Source organism: Gymnogyps californianus, chromosome 2, assembly GCF_018139145.2.
Source record: "Gymnogyps californianus isolate 813 chromosome 2, ASM1813914v2, whole genome shotgun sequence".
Lineage (NCBI taxonomy): Eukaryota > Metazoa > Chordata > Aves > Accipitriformes > Cathartidae > Gymnogyps > Gymnogyps californianus.
Genome location: NC_059472.1, coordinates 54,514,979 through 54,533,014, shown reverse-complemented (window position 1 = coordinate 54,533,014; position 18,036 = coordinate 54,514,979). Strand labels below are relative to the sequence as shown.

The 18,036-nt window shown below is 42.9% G+C and overlaps 1 protein-coding gene across 3 annotated transcripts in view; it reads left to right on the top strand.

Moving 5' to 3' along the window:
• EPB41L3 (erythrocyte membrane protein band 4.1 like 3) overlaps positions 1-18,036 on the top strand; it is a 100,059-nt gene that overhangs the window by 47,121 nt on the left and 34,902 nt on the right. For all 3 annotated transcript variants that reach the window (XM_050915679.1, XM_050915678.1, XM_050915677.1), the window contains exons 4-6: positions 11,678-11,782; positions 14,104-14,146; positions 17,676-17,751. In XM_050915679.1, the coding sequence (XP_050771636.1) occupies positions 11,678-11,782; positions 14,104-14,146; positions 17,676-17,751 (224 nt within the window). The remainder of the gene's footprint in view (positions 1-11,677; positions 11,783-14,103; positions 14,147-17,675; positions 17,752-18,036) is intronic.

Below are 18,036 nucleotides of genomic sequence, written 5' to 3'. Positions count from 1 at the left end.
ACAAATAGTTTCAGGTGCCCTGAAACTGCATTTTCTAGGGAATAAATGATTAGCTGAAAACTTCCTAGTAAAATGTTGCCTCTGGTTCCCTCCCCTTGGTGCACCAGTTGGACACGAGCCAGGCAACAGGAGCTTGTTCTCCATCTGGCGAAGTTTTAAAAAAAATTTTGGTCATGCATACTCAAACCCAGCTACTGCAAGGCTCATTGGTGGTTAACCTGTTTGCAAGACCTCAGGAGAGGATGATCTTTTACCTGCCTTTTACCCCAGACAGATAGGGGTCTGTTGGCTCCAGGGGTTCTATCCTTGTCACCATCCTGGCTGATGGCCTCACCAGGGTGAGACTGCGTCAGTCCCTCCACGGTTGTCTTCTCCAGACTCATCGCCTGGGGTGGTCCTTACTCCAGAGAGCCTGCTGCTTCTTACTGGGGTGCCTGGTGCAGCCAGCAGCCAACATCTGCATGTGTTTTTAAGTGCTGTTGGAATATAAATCACAAACAGTGGATGAAGGGCTTTGCTTACCCTTTTCCCTTCCCCAGACAGACGCTTAGATTTTAAAGCCTCCTGCTATTTCTGGACAATGTGTCCATTCCCCCACCTACCCCATGCCCATCCTTCCAGAGAAGTTGCTGATTTTCATGTCACTGCCCGATCACACTTCTGCCAAGCTTCCCTGCATTTGGTCATGTTTCCTGCCCCGTTTCTGTGTTACTCAAGTGCCTGTTACCTGCTCCAGCTCCCAACCGAGCCGTCTGAATTCATCTCCAACTCTGTTGCTAGTTGCTCCCACTTTATAGATGCTGTCCTCACGTTAACACTTAGAGTTGCTGTTTCCAGACCAAAACTAAGCAACTGTTCACTTTATTATCATCCCCTAAAAATATTAGCTGTCACATAAAATCCTAACACCTCATATGAGTGATTTTTTTTCCAGCTGAGCCCCATGCAGTGTTCACTGGGCTGCTTTTATGTTTTCTTATCCCTGTCTGTTGATACAGTCAAGAAAATATCAGAGATGGGACTGGGTGGTGAGGAAATGCCTGTTTGCAAAGCAAAGCTTTGTTAGGCAGCGAGGTCTGTCTCTCATGGTTTATCTTGCTCTGGCAGAAATGGTTTTGATCTGAAGTAGATAAAGGTTGGATGCAGCTTGAGAACAGGCTACATCATTTTTCTTCACAACCCAAGCATTGATGGTGTAATACTGCCTAAGGTACCCCAAATCTAAAAGCCTTAGATGATCTAAAAGATCATCGTGCTGCCTCTCCTGCCTCAAAAGCATCTTTCTGTGCAATGGTTTCTGTGCGATTTATTTATTTTTTTCACTCCAGCCTGGCAATGTAGGTCAGGGAGAGCTCTGTGGCTTTTAAATTCATATGGCAAGATTACTCTGTAAATCGGACTATGTTGACAGTAGAGCTTTTTTCACCTGAAAATAAACAAAATGTTTATGGTTGATTTTTGCTGATATATGCCAGTAACTATTTATGTTACAGGTAGCAGTTGGTTCCCCTTGCTGTGTCGGTGCTAGGCTTGTGCATAGTTAGCAATTACACAGGAGAAGCGAGCGTTTGCTGAGCTCATCCAAGTATAGGTAGAATAAGGAAAATATTTATATTTATAACCCCCACTGGAAAGCTTCCAGCTGCTGCATTGAATCCCAAAAGACCCACTTGAGTTACCGCAGAGTGTCTTGCAGGAGGTGGTAGGGTACTCAGGAGGCATTAAGCCAATGGATCAACTGCACGTCTAGTTAAAATCCAAGCCCAAACAATCTATGTTCTCAAGAAAGCTGAGCAGTGGAAGTACTTTCTCTGTTGAAAAGCCTCCAAAATCGTGGAATACGGTTTATTATTTTATGTCAGGATTTAGCAAATGTGTGAAACTAATCAATGTGCTGAGAATTGAACTGCTGTTTGAGAAATAGTATCCACTGGTTTTTTCCTTTTTCGGAGAGTAGTGCTTGTAAGCTGTTACCAGATCTCAATTTTTACAGCATGAATTCTGTTGATGCACTTGGGATGCCCAAGCGTTTGATAATCATCACGTTTGACAGGTGTTTCTGTACCTGTTGTGCACGTGCAGCCATGGCTGTTACGCTTCCATGTATAAAGACATGCTCCAAAGTATTTATTATTTCTCGGGTGCCCCCTTTTGCTGCTTTGCATTGCCATGAACGAAGTGCCTGCTTTTTTCCTAAGCATGCAAACTGTGTAGCGCACACGTCAGTACGCTTAGAGCTCATACGATGCCAGTGCTGGTGTGATCTCTGCTGATGATGTAGAAGGCAAAAACCCTAATTTGGTTTGATGCCAGAATCGGGACTAGGTCACCAATCTTCTTACTGGGATTTAGCAGTCCCTTGGGTTTTTTTTAGATTAGTGCTGGCTTTTTAGGATTGCAAGCTCAAACGGCATTAAAGAATGTTGCCCCTGATAAAAACTATGTCATGTTATACAATGTCATTGACACTTGCTGGAGGTATGTAACTGTAGCATAGGCAGTGTTACATATTTATCTAAATGCTTGCATTAAATACTTAGGAGAGGTGTCAGAAAAGGTTATTTTCAGGAATGGTAATACATTTCAATGTGCTATATTACAATAAATATCAATAAGCTGATAAATTTTAGTACTACCACGATGGGGGAAAAAAGAAAATGATCAGTCGTCACTGTATGTCAAAATACTTTCTAGTCTACTGTAAGTTTTCTTATGTGGCGTTCATTTATATGTGCAGGGCAGTATGGGATAGAGTTCTAAATTAAAAAGCAGAAATAGGCAAAATACTATTGCAGTTTTTATTTCAAACTGTTAGATTATTTTAGTCACCTACTGGGATGTATATGCAGGTTCACACAGAAAAAAGTTAATAAAGAAATAGAACATTTGGAGAGCTTGTATTGGCATGCAGCTTTCAGGAAAAGCATTTCCTTATATGAAATATATTCACATTGGGAAAAAAAAGTCTTTTTAACACAGCTTTTATTCAACTAAATCTTTCTGAAATTGCCTAGTTCTTAGTTCTCCCTGCATTTGGCTAAATTGTTTATTCAGTAGATTGTATTTGGAATTGTGACCTGGGACATTTCCAAATGCAGTTTACCATTGAAGTATGTAAAAGATTAAATGGTACTTCCTTTTGAGAATCAAAAACTGCATGTGTTTTGCTTTGAACCTTTTATTTTCACTGCCTGTATTTTTTTTGCCACCTGAAAGGCTAGCAGAAAGGTCAGTATCTCCTACACATGCTGATGAACTGCTTACAACCTGGATGAGAGTATTATGTGCATCCAAGGGATACGTGTGTCCTCAAATATGTTCATTTATAATACTCTCCGTATGCCAAACCCAAGATTTTTCCCTGAGAAACATAAAATAGTTGGAGTAAAAAGACCGGATGAGTTAATTTATTTTATCTTTAAATTTTTCTCTGTTTGTCTGTGTGGGAAAGGGGAGTAGGGTGTTTCTTGTTTGCTTTGTCACTCTGTATATTTTACTGCTGTCTTTGGTGTACAATGTTGTACCGGTAACTTCAGCAAAGTTTTTGTTCCGTAGCAGAACTGACTTTCTTTAAAATGTTTTATATAATGCCTAGAACATCACTCTCAACACGCTGAACTTTCAGATGAACTAAATGTTGATGTTTCTGGAATTGCCAGTGCCATTTTCAGCAAGCACAGCAGGGGATGTAGGGGCCTAAATTCCGGTGGTTAAGTCATGTTATGCTTTTAAAAGCTCTCATCCTGCAAGTTACACATGTCGTCTGTAAGATGTACTTCAGTAAACCAGAGGAAAACTTGCTGATTTTCTGCCAATTAACACTCCACGAAAGATTCTGCATCCTATTCTTCTTCCTGGATGCTCCCCGCTTCGCTTCCTGCTGAGGACTTCAGTTGAGAAATGATAGATTTGAAGAAATTCAGGGTTTCTTTTCTCTTCTGTCACCTTTCTCCTTCTTCTTCTTTTCCCCGTGGAGAGAAACTGTGAAGTGTAAACAGCACAAGAGCAAACCCTTTGAAAATGCAAATTACAGATGTGTGGAAGTGAAATGAAGCTAAACTTCTTCGGAATGACTTCTTCCATTTATCTTCCTTGGGAAAAATAAACCTTCTGCTATTTTTTTTCATCTTCTAATCAAGATTTGTTAAAAAACCACATTCACCCTATCTGGAAATTTTCTGGCCTGAAGTGTAATGATTAGCTTCTAGAATTTCTCAGTTCAGCCCTTTGTATCTTGGCCAGCTCAAACTCTTTCAGAAAAAGCACAGGCAATGTCATAGTATGTAGGTTTTTATTTCATTCACAGGTAAAAATGCACTCCTTACCAGAATGACTGCGTGAGTTTAGGACCTCCGATTGACTCTCCATAGATGGAGAAGCACTGTGATGTGGTCACCAGCTCCTCTACATTTGGAACCACACTGAACATTCACTTATAAATTTGTATGTGTTTGTGTATGCACATATTATGTGCATTAAATTATGCACATATTTGCCTATGCGTATTAAATTATGACATATATGTGATGTTCAGATCCCTCCCCCAGAAATGGGGTTCTCTATACAAGAGTGATCTTGGAAACTTGCATACACTTGATCACTTTAGCTTGCAAGTAATGACTGTTTGCGCAAGTAATTTTTTTTTTCTGGGATTGGGCATATTTTTGTGTAAGTTGGGTAATTCATGAGGAAAGGAGGAGAAAGTGTGTTGTCAGGAGGCTGGAATTCAGCGACTCAGCTGGGGGAATTTGTGGGAAGAGAGTGCTCACTGCGGCGAGTACAAAGTATTCCTGACAACCAGTTAATCATTTACACTTGTTTGTGTTGCAAGAATAATTGCAGAAGCTGCAACGTGGGGGAAGAGAAACTTCCCCTTGTGTATGCTAGTTATTTGTTGCCATATACATTTTAACTTTTATGGGTGTTTTCCTTGCATTTGCACAGAGGAGACCACCACGTGGCCCCTGCAGTGTAGAAATCAAAATGCTGACCAAAATAACTTGCAAAATGCAATTTAAATTGAAACAGTAAAATGAAATAAAATCAGTAATCTGGACACAATTGGAATCTTTTTCATCATGCACACTGCAAATGAAAAATCAGCTAATACTTCCCCACCAGAAAGAACAGGGGAAAAGGAAGAGGTTAGTACAGCCACATGCCAAAATACATTACAGCATGCAAGGCTAGAGCCAGCCTGCACATTTGTACAGTGCATTGTTAAGATCCATTGGAAAGTGCAAATGCTAATTAGGAATGTGAACCAGATAACCTCAACATCAGTTAAAGTCCAATTATTCCTACCGGGATTTCATGATACTAATCTGTTTGTCCTTCTTCCAGCGATTGTGCCCAACTAGAGTTATTACAGCAATTGTACAGAGTTTAATGCCAGGCTAGCGCTAGTGTGGCATTGCTCGCTGGCAGCTTGACAGCTTTTCCGAGGAAAGCGGCAATGTCATGTTTGCATATGTATCCGTGCAGAAAAATATGTGCAAACTCTTTCAATGTAAAATCCAGGTCCACAGCTGTGATACTTGTTCGTCTTGCTGTGCTCCTTGACTGAACAGGAAGGGAGGTGAAGTTTCAATTCATTGGGGTGCCCTGACCTTGCAGTTACTGTGCAGTGGAGGTGATGGTTATTGGTGGCAAAAATGAATCCCGTTATAGCTGTTTGGCTGTGGGACTCTTTTTCTCTTCGGGTTTTCCCTTGCCTATAAAATTTGGTCTGAATGTGATCTCTTGTAATTTCTTTCAAACAGGAGGGGCATACCTGCGTGCTGCAGACAGCCCTTGCTCAGCGTTTTGCATCCACATGAGACTGCAGCATTGGGTGCAAAAATAGAACTGCTCCAAAATGCGACACTTTGGAGGTTGCAATAGCTTTCATTTCTAGGAAGCTGAGAGGGCTGTTTTCTGCTCTTCAGCTCCTCATCCTAGTTCCCTATCAGTGAGAGGAAGGTAATCTGCTCATGAGTAAAAATAGAGTATGAGAGTAGACTAACACTCTACACTTTAATCAGGTACAAGACAATTAACTCCTTAGCACATGCAGAGGTGCATGGGGAGCCCAATATCACGGCTGTGCTGGTTGGAAAGGGCTTGGGAGGCCCCTGATTTGAGCAGGGTGATGGCCGGCGCTGGGTCAGGCCAGCTGTGGCATTGCCTAGCCAATACCTTGAAACCCTCTGAGAACAGAGGCTCCTTGGCCTTGCTGAGATACTGGTCCCAGTGCGGTATTGCCCCTCCAGGGAGAAATCTGTCAGACAGAGGGTTGGATTCGGTCTGGAAGAAGCCCGAGTGGTGACAGGTCCTCAGCACGGATGCGCCTCTGATGGAATAAAGCTAGGAAAGATGGCTGGTCTGGTAGGTTGGAAGTTACCTGGCAAGCGAAGGTGTGTTGTTCAGGGTGAGGGTGCATCAGAAGAGAGGCTCAGGCTGCATCACCAAGGTGGGTGCCAAAATGCTCTACAGGAAGATTGCAAATGGTCGGGTTTCAGGGGCCGGGCAGGATTGCCAAAATGGGAACCACAGCAGCTCGAAGGAGATGTTTCTGAGAGATGGTGCCTCCCGGCGTGGGGCAGCCAAGCCTACACTCTGGCACAGAAGCAAAATTTGTCTCTTGGAGGTGGCAGTTCTGGATCCTGATAAATTTTCCTCTGGCACAACTAGCTTCCAGTCAGGGAAGCACCATCCAGCACATAACATTTGAAATCTTCCTGATCTCTTCCCTATATCTCACTAAATAGCAAAGAGGGTTCCTGGAGTCTTGCTAGCACCTGCATGACAAGGAATTTGGTGTCACGTCTTTGTTTTAAGTTGTTGGTTGCTCGTTTCCCATGTAGTTTTCCTTGTTGCTTATCACCGTACAGTAACACATGGTTTTGGTAGCTTGATTGCTGCAATATAGGGTTTATTATTACCTGAGGGTCCTGATGGACAACGAGGTGAACAAGAGTCAACGATGTGCCCTGGCAGCACAGAAGGCCAGTGCCATCCTGGGCAGTGTCGCCAGCAGGTCAAGGGAGGTGATCCTTCCCCTCTACTCAGCTCCTGGAGTGCTGGGTCCAGTTCTGGGCTCCCCAGTACAAGCGAGACATGAACATACTGAAGAGAGTCCAACAAAGGGCCACAAAGATGGTGAAGGGCCTGGAGCATCTCTTTTATGAGGAAAGGCTGAGAGCTGGGACTGTTCAGCCTGGACAAGAGAAGGCTCAGGGGGATCTTATCAATGTGTATCAATATCTGATGGGAGGAGTAAAGAAGACAGAGCCAGTCTGTGCTCAGTGGTACTCATTTGCCAGGACAAGAGGCAAGGGGTACAAAGTGAAATACAGGGATTTCCATTTAAACGGAAGAAAAAAACATTTTTACAATGAGGGTGGTCAGACACTGGCACAGGTTGCCCACACAGGCTGTGGAGTCTTCATCCTTGGAGATATTCAAAACCCAAGTGGACACAATCCTGAGCAACCTGCTCTAGGTGGCCCTGCTTGAGCGGGGCAGGGTGGACTAGGCAATCTCCAGAGGGGCCTGTGAGCCTCAGCCAATCTGTGATTCTGTGATTATATTAATGCGCAATACATATTTTGTGGCTGAAGTGATAATTTATCTTAACAAAAGCTTGCGTTTTTTCATTTTAATACTGTTCATTTATCATAAGTACGTTACAGCTTATGGGCTTAATCATAATACAGGAAAACTTTCTCATTATTTTTCTGCATTAAGAAATACCAGACTTCGTACCCAAATGTTCGCCAGTGAGAACAATTGACTTTATAATAATCTTGTTATCCAGGCAGAGCTAAGATGGAAGTACTTAATTTTTGAGCTCCTCGCTCTCAGTGATGTACGTGTTATATTGGTCTGGTGATTTTGTAAGGGGACGGGGGTGTGGTGGAGGGATACAGGCTGAAGAAGCTGACATGGAGAGGTTTGAGCGTGGACTGTTTCTGGAGAAGCCAATTAGGGGATGGGAGAGCCTTTTTGGCCTTCAGCCTCCTGAGGAGGGAGAAGCTCAGCTCCAAAACCAAGGAGAAGCTGGCGAGGAGAGAGGCTGCTTCTCTTCTCCCTTGCGTGTGAGAATTGCTGGCAGGCGCAGGCTTGCCAAGTTTGCTGCTGCTGGCTCCTTTCACTGGGAGCTTGACCAGGAGGCTGTTTATTCCCATTCCAGCTTCGAGCAAGAGCCCTGGCCTTTATAGAGCTGCAGGGAGGAGGCTGTGAAAAGCGTGAAGTTTTTGCTCCTGGACTTTTGTACTCATTTATATCGTTCAATCTATGTTTTGCATTCTTTCTGTTGTCTTGATTTCCCAAAGCTTAAGCAAAGTGTGTCTTTTTCCACATCTGCACATTTCATTTCATCCCATTTATGCCTGAAAAATAGCTAAGAATATTTCTGGAGGAGACTTGCCATATTTACCTTTCAGAAAAACACTTCATTTACAGGGACAGTATTTTATAGCATGAAGTCTGATATTTTTTATTTTTTTTAATCCACATTTTTTGGACTATTGAGAATTGGTTGGCATTTTTGGCATTAACTTGTGATCCACAGTAACCAGCAGACTGTCAGTCTTTCATTGCCTTAGACTTGTCACCCCAAAATGGTGGAATGCAAACGTTTAGGATGGGTTGAGGAGCTGTATGAATTTGTAACTTGACCTTTCTCTCTTCCTCCTCCCATTCTCTCCCTGCCAAAGTAATGATGCCCGTGATTTGTCTGGCATGCTTATTTGGGCACACAGTAAAATAAAAGCAATTAACAAGAGCACGGGGGTCTGTACAGTTGCTTTAATTATATATTCCTAACTAAACCTCTTAATTTCCCATGGATTTATGCAGTAGCTTTCCCTCACTGTGTTTCTGTGCAACGACGTTTTAGAAAAAGAGTGTGCGTGCTCATGCCGCGTGGGTACGAAGCGGCAGCACTGCATATACGCAGGTGCATGAGGATTTCTTTTGGTGTTTGCATTAAGAGGGCAGCAGGGGTGGCTCCATTGCCAGGCAGCCCTCACTCCCCAAATGACAGGAGCCCTCTAAATCCTGCTCCCATGGGTCAGCTCTGACCTGAGAAGAGGCACTCAGGGGCAGCAGCGAGGCTGCAACGTGAGGCTCGTCTATCTGGATACTGATGGGCATTTCTGTGGACAGTGAGAAGGAAAGTGGTCCTGGTAAGGCTTCCCCTCAACCATCACCAGTTCACACGTGGTGTCTGGTGAAGAGAGGACCCTGACCAGGAAGGGCTGTCAGTTATATGTGGTATTTCTGATGTCCTCTCTCAGCACCGGCAGGGTTTTCCCATATCCTAATGCAGCAGGAATTTTGTGGAAAGTGGCTGAGTACAATTTGGGAATCTTCATACAGGAGGAGGAGGATACGTTTTGTCACGGACAAAAAACGAGCCATGCAAATTATTCCAGGCTTGCCATACTTATTCTCACTTGGCCGCAATGTGTAGCCAAACAAGAAATCCTGAGCGTTGGATTTTTTTTTGGTTCGTTGGTTTTTATTACAGCACAGCCCCAGACAACTGTTTCCTGCAATTCCCTATTAAAACACCATACCTTGCAGCTGCTAGCTACTATTTCTCAAAGCTGACATCTGTGTAGCTGCACAGATTGGCCATATAAAACAGTTCCTGTGTTGGCCTTGTGTGACTCTTAAAATTAAGAGGACATTGAAGTGTCACAATTCAAATACGTGTAAATGGTGCAGTGGTGCAGACATAGTGTTTCTCAAAGCAGGTATCCTCTAGAACTAACTTGCTTATTTCTTTCTATTCAGTGTAACTACTTGGTTTGTTATCAAGTAGAAAAGCAAGAAATTTGGCAAAATACAGCATTGCTTGCTTATAGCAAAAATGTGACTATTTTGGCTTGAAGGCTCTGAGTTGGTTCCTCTCTGCACACCAGTAGGGAGATCTTTTTTATCCACCTGATCATCTCCATGGAGCATCAAGTATAAAACCACCAACCTCTTATTATCTACTTCCAAGTTTGGGGCGTGAAGAATTAACTAAACATTTGTTTGACATCATAAAGGAGCTGGGGTATATTTATGCTTCCTACTACAGGGTGGAAAGCATGTGACAAGCAGAACAAGGCCCTAGAGCTCTTTGCTCAAATGATGCTGGAAGACACAGTAAATGAAGTTACAGCAATATGCTTGCAATGCACTTCTGTGCCTGTTTTTTTCTCAGCTGGAGAACACTTGTTAGACTCTTATCAGCCACACTCTGCAGTTTCCCCATCGATAAAAATGTAGAGGATATTTCCCTGCTTCCTTTCTAATATACCATCAGAGCCCCAGTAGAAATACCAAATTTAACATAAATTAGGTTATGCTGCACAAGTCCCTCCATCATCTCTCATAATGTTTTCACAGGGTGTTAAGCAGCAACCCTCAATTCTTTTTTTTTTTTCTCCTCTGTTCTCTTGGCTTGCTTACCACTTCTAAAATAGTTTGAGCCCAGCGTTGGGCTCCATAGGTTTGTTGGCATAGCTGTGTCAGCTGGTATTGTGAAATACCCAACCCGCTGGCCAAGGCTGCTGGGCTGGCAGCGCGGTCCAGGCGCAGCTCTGTCGGCGGAGGCGCGTAAATGCGGTGGCGGCGTTCTCTCGTCTTTTGTGTCAGCCTCCTGCATTGCATTTCAAGAAAGTAGTGTATTTCCAGTCCGTTTCAAGTCATGTGTAAGCTACAGATAAGGCAAATGCGGTGCTGACATGAACTAAAATATTTATGTATGCGTGTGTTTGAAACGAAGTGGGGAGTTCTTTTCCTTTAGCTGAGTTGCACTTAGGGAAGCAGGCAGTGATGAAACAGTGGCCCAAATAATTTTGAATTGTTTATCGTAATTAATGCATATCAAAGTTGGCACATGTAGCTTATAAAGAGGACGTTTCTGTCTGCGTTTGGTTTTTTGGAGATTTTTTTCTCAGTGTCACATATAACACTGAGAACTAGGATGACCTGAATTTTTACCGTCCAACACGAGAGATACTACAAAGCTTCTGCTAAGGGCTCTGGCTGTTGACAGTGAAAGATCTTCTCATCTAACGCGTTAGCAGTAAAGAAGGTTAGTGGGACACTGGAAAGCTGCTTTCTTACCCAGCTGCATTCCCAGTGAGATACTGGGCTCTTTCAGTGATTTCAGTAGATGGTGTTATCGCGTTTCCCTGTACATTAGACAAAAACGGATCCTGGAATCAGTCCACATTGTTGCCGAAGCAAGAAATATCTCCACATTTGTTTTTTCCTCCAGTGGATCACCCTCCCAGTCACAACTCTGATAGTCCGTGACAGGGAATATTTTGTACCGTTGTTTGTTGCTACTGTTGTACACAAAGAACGCTCCGGTTTGCTGAGATACCACCTCGGCATGCATTTGAAGTTGCAATTTCTGAAAGACAGAAGAGATTTCTCATTGAAACTTGAAACATGACATGTATTGACTTACTTTTAACTCTGCAAGAAGACCTGAACTTTTATGAAAAGCAGATTGGCCCCATTCAGCAGATTCTTATGAAGCTCCAGGTCAATAGGTTTGAAAGATGGGTGAGTTGAATTAAATCATTTTGGAGTTATTGAATTGATGATTAAACAGAAAAGGTGTTATTTTAATGCTTATATTGTTTTATTTTGCAAACATGATTTTTTTTTTCCTGTTCATTTTCCACAGAAACGTTCCAGAGGTCAAGTGCTATTCGACAAAGTGTGCGAGCATCTGAACCTTTTGGAAAAAGACTACTTTGGGCTAACATACAGAGACACAGAAAACCAAAAGGTAACCCACAAAACTGGGGCTGGCCTTTGGCATGTGGACGTCAGAGCTGCCCGAGACACCCCCTAGGCAGCTGCGGACAGTCCAGAAGTTGTTTTTATCTTCCTTGCCAAGTTCCATAGACATAGCTTGAGCTGTTGTTTTTTGTAACTCTACTTCTCGAGAGCATCCGCTGTGTTTCCCTGGCTTCCCTCTGTGCTGGCTATTTATGACATGAAAGAAGTTAATCGTGTAGCTGGTTCTCTTTCTAGTATTATTTATTTCATTACTGCCATAGATGAAAGTCAGATTTACATGCATAGATACACTACTAAACATATAATACTAAAATATGGCTTAATAATACTGTGGTTGGGATACAGATAGACAGGAGTTGATTGACTGCTCCTGCTAACTGCTAAGATAAAGTAAGGCTTTAAGTCTTGACTTTCTTTATCTTAGCATTATTGTTGATTTGGCTAAAGACATTTGTCTTCAGAAGCAGTTGGTAGCAATAGTGAATCACATTCTGCTTGTCTACATCTCAACTTTAGTATTAAATAAGCTATGTATTAATAGTGTCCAAGATGATCTAATGTGCAGGTGATATATATATATATACACATATTTGGACACGTTATGATGAAAGAGAGAGTATCAAAGGGTAACTTAAAATATGCTGTGTGATTTTGGCATTTTAAGATAAATATTTTGAAAGAAACCAGTAACAAAACTTCTTGGTAATATGTGCAGTAGCCCATCAGAGCTCACCAGGTGAAGGTATTTTGTGCTTTGCGTGGCCTGAAAGGTCTTCCCTGATGGAAGCTGGAGCCATTACTACTTCTTTAGCTGTTTATGTCTTGTGAGAACAACAGTTGTATTTTCTAGGCTTCCCTTTGTTTCAGTTATGTATGATACAAAAGAAATCAGTCTTTTTGTCTCTCTTTTCCCCTTTCTTTACAGACTTCTAAATATGAGGATTTTGTTTCTGATTCAGACAATCACTTAAGCAGACATTTGGTCCATGCCAGTGCAAGATAACACTTTAACATATGCTTAGTTTTGAGTTGTGGTAAAAGTGAGACAGATGTTTAAGTGAATTTCCAGATAAGTGTGCTTTCTTGTACTGGAAGGAGAAGAATGTATTCATTATTAACAGGTGGTTTAGAAGCACTAACCATGTATAGATCACCAGTTACTTTGCGCTAAAAGAATAACTGCCTGCCACCACATTTATTGATCAATAACATGCATATTTTTAATGTCAAAGTACTTAGCAATTCACCTCCATCCTCTGCCAGCTAACTTCCAGCTAGACAATATATGTGCCCACATCACATGTCATCTTTGAAAACAGAAATCCTGATGCATCTTTAATTTCTTGGTGCATAGTGTGCTTTCGTGCTCAGCAATAGCGGGAGCTCTTCAGGCTCATGTTTTGCACCACAGACCAAGTTTGGACAGCTGTAGACTGGTTGTTTTTGTTGGGGGAGGGAGATTGTTGTGTTCTGCTTGTTTGATATTTCTTTAGTATTTTTTTTTTCTCTGATACATTTGTTTAGCTATCTTTGGAGACAGTGGAACTTTCCTAGGGGAAGCAAACTTTTTGTTCTGGGCTGCATGATGCATTTTAAATATTAATTTGATTCTGTTAGAGGACAAGGCAGCGGCGGTACTAAGAGACCCTAAGCTGCTGCATGCCTCCTCCAGAGGAATTTCATCTGCTCCTTGGCATCCATGGAGTAGTAAGACATCGCTGTGATAATTCCCCACCTCCTCGGCAGGGATTTTGTCTTCTGTATTCACCGGGCTCTGCACGGCATGGATGGGGGCAGCCCGGGTGCTGTGGTTCTGCCTGTGGTTTCCCCCCGCGCTCCCTCTGCCCCCGAGGAGCCCCTCGTGCCCACGCCGGGTTGCAAATGGGGCAGTGCCCTGCACCGTGCTTGCTTATCCTCTCACAAGGCTTTTCAGCCCTTCCAGGATTAGAGCAAAAAAACAACCAACCAACCAAACAAAAAAGCTTTCTTAACAAGCTTGTGGAAATTTAATTTTTCCAGAAGATACCCTGGAAAAAGATTTCTGTGGATTTATTTTACTAATTTCTATTTTTTAATTTTTTATTTCAAACCATTCAGCCCCTCAATGCCTGGGAACGTTAATAAAAATCCTGCTTCTACCCAGGGCCACATCTTGAAAGTTAGTGTTATCCCTGCCTACTGCTGCTCCAAGGAGAAGGGGGTGGCAGACCTTCTCGTGTTCTAGCTTTGACTCATAGCATTGTTTTAGAAATAATGTTTATTGTGTTTTCTAACTCAAATTGAAAAAAGGAAACATTTTATTTGCAGAATTGGTTGGACCCTGCCAAGGAAATCAAGAAGCAGATCCGAAGTAAGTTTGTTACCATTTCTGTGCTTATTTCAGGGGGTCTGGAAAACTTTCATTCTGGTGTATCTGGACCCCAAAAATCTGCACGAAAAAGTCTCTTCCTCTAAGCTGCCATCGGTGTTTGTGAAGGCGTCGGACCCCTGTGGCGCTGAGCGGGGATGCGAGAGGCAGAGGGGGCTCCCCAGCAGGCAAGCAGGGCGTCCTGGGCACCAGGCACCCGTCACTGCCCAGCCCCTCTGATCCTCTGGGCTTGTTCCTAAACAGCTGGGGTAACTTGGGTTGAAGGGCCCGTCCCACCGGGCTGCCCCCAGCACCGGGGGCTCGGCAGCTCCCTCTCCCCAGCCCCTCACCCCGGCCCTGCTGCCCACAGGGTGAGGGGATGGGTGGGATAGGACCACGGCCCCCTTCTCGATGCCTTCCCCCAGGAGAGCGTGCTCCCCCCCCAGGGCAACAAAGCCTATTTCACAATCTTCTTTTGCATCCTGTCCCAAGTCTCTGGCAAAGGAATTACCTGCATCTTTTAGGTATTTTACCCCATAACGAGTGCAGGCAGTTACGGAGGCTCGTAACACATGAACTTGCCTTGCTGAAAACAACTTGACATTTGCAGAGATGCGATAACCTGAAGTTTGACATTAAGCAACGTAACCTTAGGGACTAGGCCACACACATAAATTATTTCTTTGCATTACTGATATTTATATCATATCCAGGAATGCTGCTCATGCCCCATCCTGAAATACTTCACTGATGCAAAGATAGCACTCTATCTAAAATATCCTTCCTTCCTGCATTTCAAAAGCTTGAACTTTGCTCCTAAAATGACCATTCAATTCACAGAGAACCAGTCAATTTTCTGTTTCACATGAATATTTTAAAAAGCTCGGTTGTTAAATTTAGCCGTTTGCTACATTAGAAATTCAAAAACCTCTCAAAGGAAAACCTTGTCAGGACTGCCAGGCTCAAAATTTCACCTGCCTTCCCCCCCACCCCACCCCACTTTTTAAAATTGATGAAATGCTTGTGTATGTGACTTCTTTGGGCAGGAAAGGCTCAGTAGTTTTTTTCTTTGCACATTTTGTAAATGTTCTCTTCTAGCACTTGTGCTTTCACAAGCAAATACATCTGGTAGTTCACATTTGTTGAGTCAGGCCTGGCAAATGAATCACTTCCCTCTCCAAGATTCAGAAGGTTAATTTACACTGGCTGGAAAACTTCCTCACTTACTATGAGCAACCACACCTTTCCACCAGTATTATTTTCATTAAAAGTAAGTCATCTGCAATAAAAAGTAATGAAAATCTGCCTTTTTTTAATCTCTTGAGAAGATGGATCTGGAGAGGAAGGTGCTGTAGAGCTCGATGAGTCAGGTTACGCTGATAGTCAATGCAAGTAAAGCAGTTCAGCTCCACACTGCTGATTTGAAATGCATTTAATATGTGCCCGAGCTGAGAGATAGATGATGAAAGGTTGTGACAGCGAGAGATTAACCAGGGCAGAAGAGTCTCGTCCTGGACTTGATGCGGGGGACAGTTGTATTTGCAGAAGATGACAGTGATAATTTGCTTGCTCTGTACAATTCACCCCAGAAGTTTGGAACAGAACAATGGTGGAAAAGTAGGGCTGTTAACCATGACGCTTTCCAAAATACATACATATAATCCTGCTAAATGCTTGTTGAGTTGTACAACACTCAGATATCTGTGATTCCACTGCAGACCACAGGGATTTCAACCCAGTGGTTGAGACATGAGGCTGTCGCCGTGTGTGCGGCCCCTGATTCGCGCCCTATTAGTTATAACCCACTAACTTGCACAGTGTTAGGTTTTATTGAAACCCCTGGAAGTGAGGGGTCAAGGCCTCTTACTCTGATATCTTAACTGTCCATGCTCTATGATAGGCTATATCATAGGTTTGATTTATTTTGTGTGTGCCAGAGGAATAGATTTTCGGGCCATGGTCCCTTCCCTCTGTCGTGGGGCCAGGTGTCACCCACAGGCTCCGCTCCCCCCTCGGAGCTGGTGCACCCCCTGGTGGGACCATGCCCCATCCTTACTGCCAGCCAGATCTTCCTTTCACCAGCTTTTATGGCCCAAGAGAGTGGAGAAGTTCCTAAAATCAAGGAGCCCAAAAGTCTCACCAAGAGCTGAAGTCCTGATGGTAAATGTCAAAAGTCTTCTCGCACATTGAGCCTGTTTTCTCGGGTGCGTGGATGACCAAGGTGGATGGGGCTTTGCACGGGATGAGATTTCCTTGTCATCTCTAAATAAATACTCCCAAACACCCACTTAGGACAACCATACAGTATTTCCAGGTAAGCAGACCTGTCCAACATGTAAGCTATCTTACCAGAAAGCGCACCAGATACACCTTCAAACCATAGGAGGTACCTAGGCACAAGGTGCCCCTGAATTGCAGATCATGGGAAAGCCCTACCCTGTCAGGTTTATAAGGAAGAGTCCTGTTTTTCACAGTGTTCATGAGCACTTCCTCATTACATGGCCAATACGGACTTTTCAAGAGAGAGCTGTTTAGTTAGATTTGTACTTTGACATGAATGCGTTTCAGAAAACAGAAGTGTCATTACTTTGGCTTTGGTTTCTTGACTACAGAAATACTGCAATTTATGTGGTTGAAGTATATATGAGAGGTATATCCCACAACAGAGGCTTCGGTGAAAAGTCTTGCTACTGAAAAACCACTGTGTTCCTTGTAAGAACACTGTGGTTTGGGGTTTTGTTACTGCTTTTTATTTGCATTCGGGATGTGCGCTAGTATAACCTGTCCCTTTTTTCAGAATAGCTTTTATATTTACGTACTATATTCAACTCTTTTTTTGTAGTCTTGATATTCTTTCTTTACAACATTTAAAGCTAACGCTCCAAAAAAAATTTCACAAACTGTGGTGATGCAAACCAGTATCCATCCCATGGGTCACCTAAACTTACTGAAATAACTAAATAAGAATTCCCCAGTGTTATGTACTGGTTTTTAGTCATGCTCTCTGTTTGTCCTTCCAGTTTTGTCTGCACAATAATTTACGTCTGCTGGAGACAGGAGCTATGTGCTGAGGCAGCACTCTCAGAGAGTGCTGTGAGCTGGTTTGGGCAGCCAGACCTCGGCACATCACCCTGCTCCAGAGCCCATTCGTATTCTGGCTTGTGGTGTTACCAGTGCCTCTGTGTTTTGAGTTATTGGTTTTCAAAGCTTGTATAGGGTGTGTTTTCAGATGGTTAATTCCAGTAAACATTGTTTTCGGGCTGAGGTTTTTTTTAGTGTTAGTAAAAAATTACTGCTCCCTTAGGGTTCTTGCTTCAGTGGAAATCTTACTAAATAAGAAGAGAGCTGTAAAATCTCATCTAATACTGTGAGAGGGAAAAGTAGTATCTTCAGAACAATGTATGGGAAGAAGATACTATCCTGTTCTTATGAATTGCTTGGCTGGGGTATTTTTAAATCTGCTGGTAAATTGAACAGCATGAGCATCTCCATTTGCACTTACAGTGTACTTTCAATCTGTGTTCTTTTCCAGGTGGTGCTTGGCAGTTTGCATTTAATGTGAAATTCTACCCTCCAGACCCTGCCCAGCTATCTGAAGATATTACCAGGTGTTTAAAACATTAAATACTTTTCTAGAAAGGGCTTAAAAGCTGTTCGTAGCAGCGCTTACACTCTAATTATCCAAGAAAAGGAATGTTTTGTATTCCCATTGGCGTCCTTTCTCTTGTGAGCTTATGGAAAATATGCAATGCTTTGGCAGAAAAGACACTGTGAACAGTGTCTACTCTCTGAGCTAACAAGACTTTTGTATAATTTAACCCTAAACCCCAGCTTTTCCAATATACATATTCCTGAGAGTTGATTTTAATTTTCACAAAGATGCCTGCTGTCCA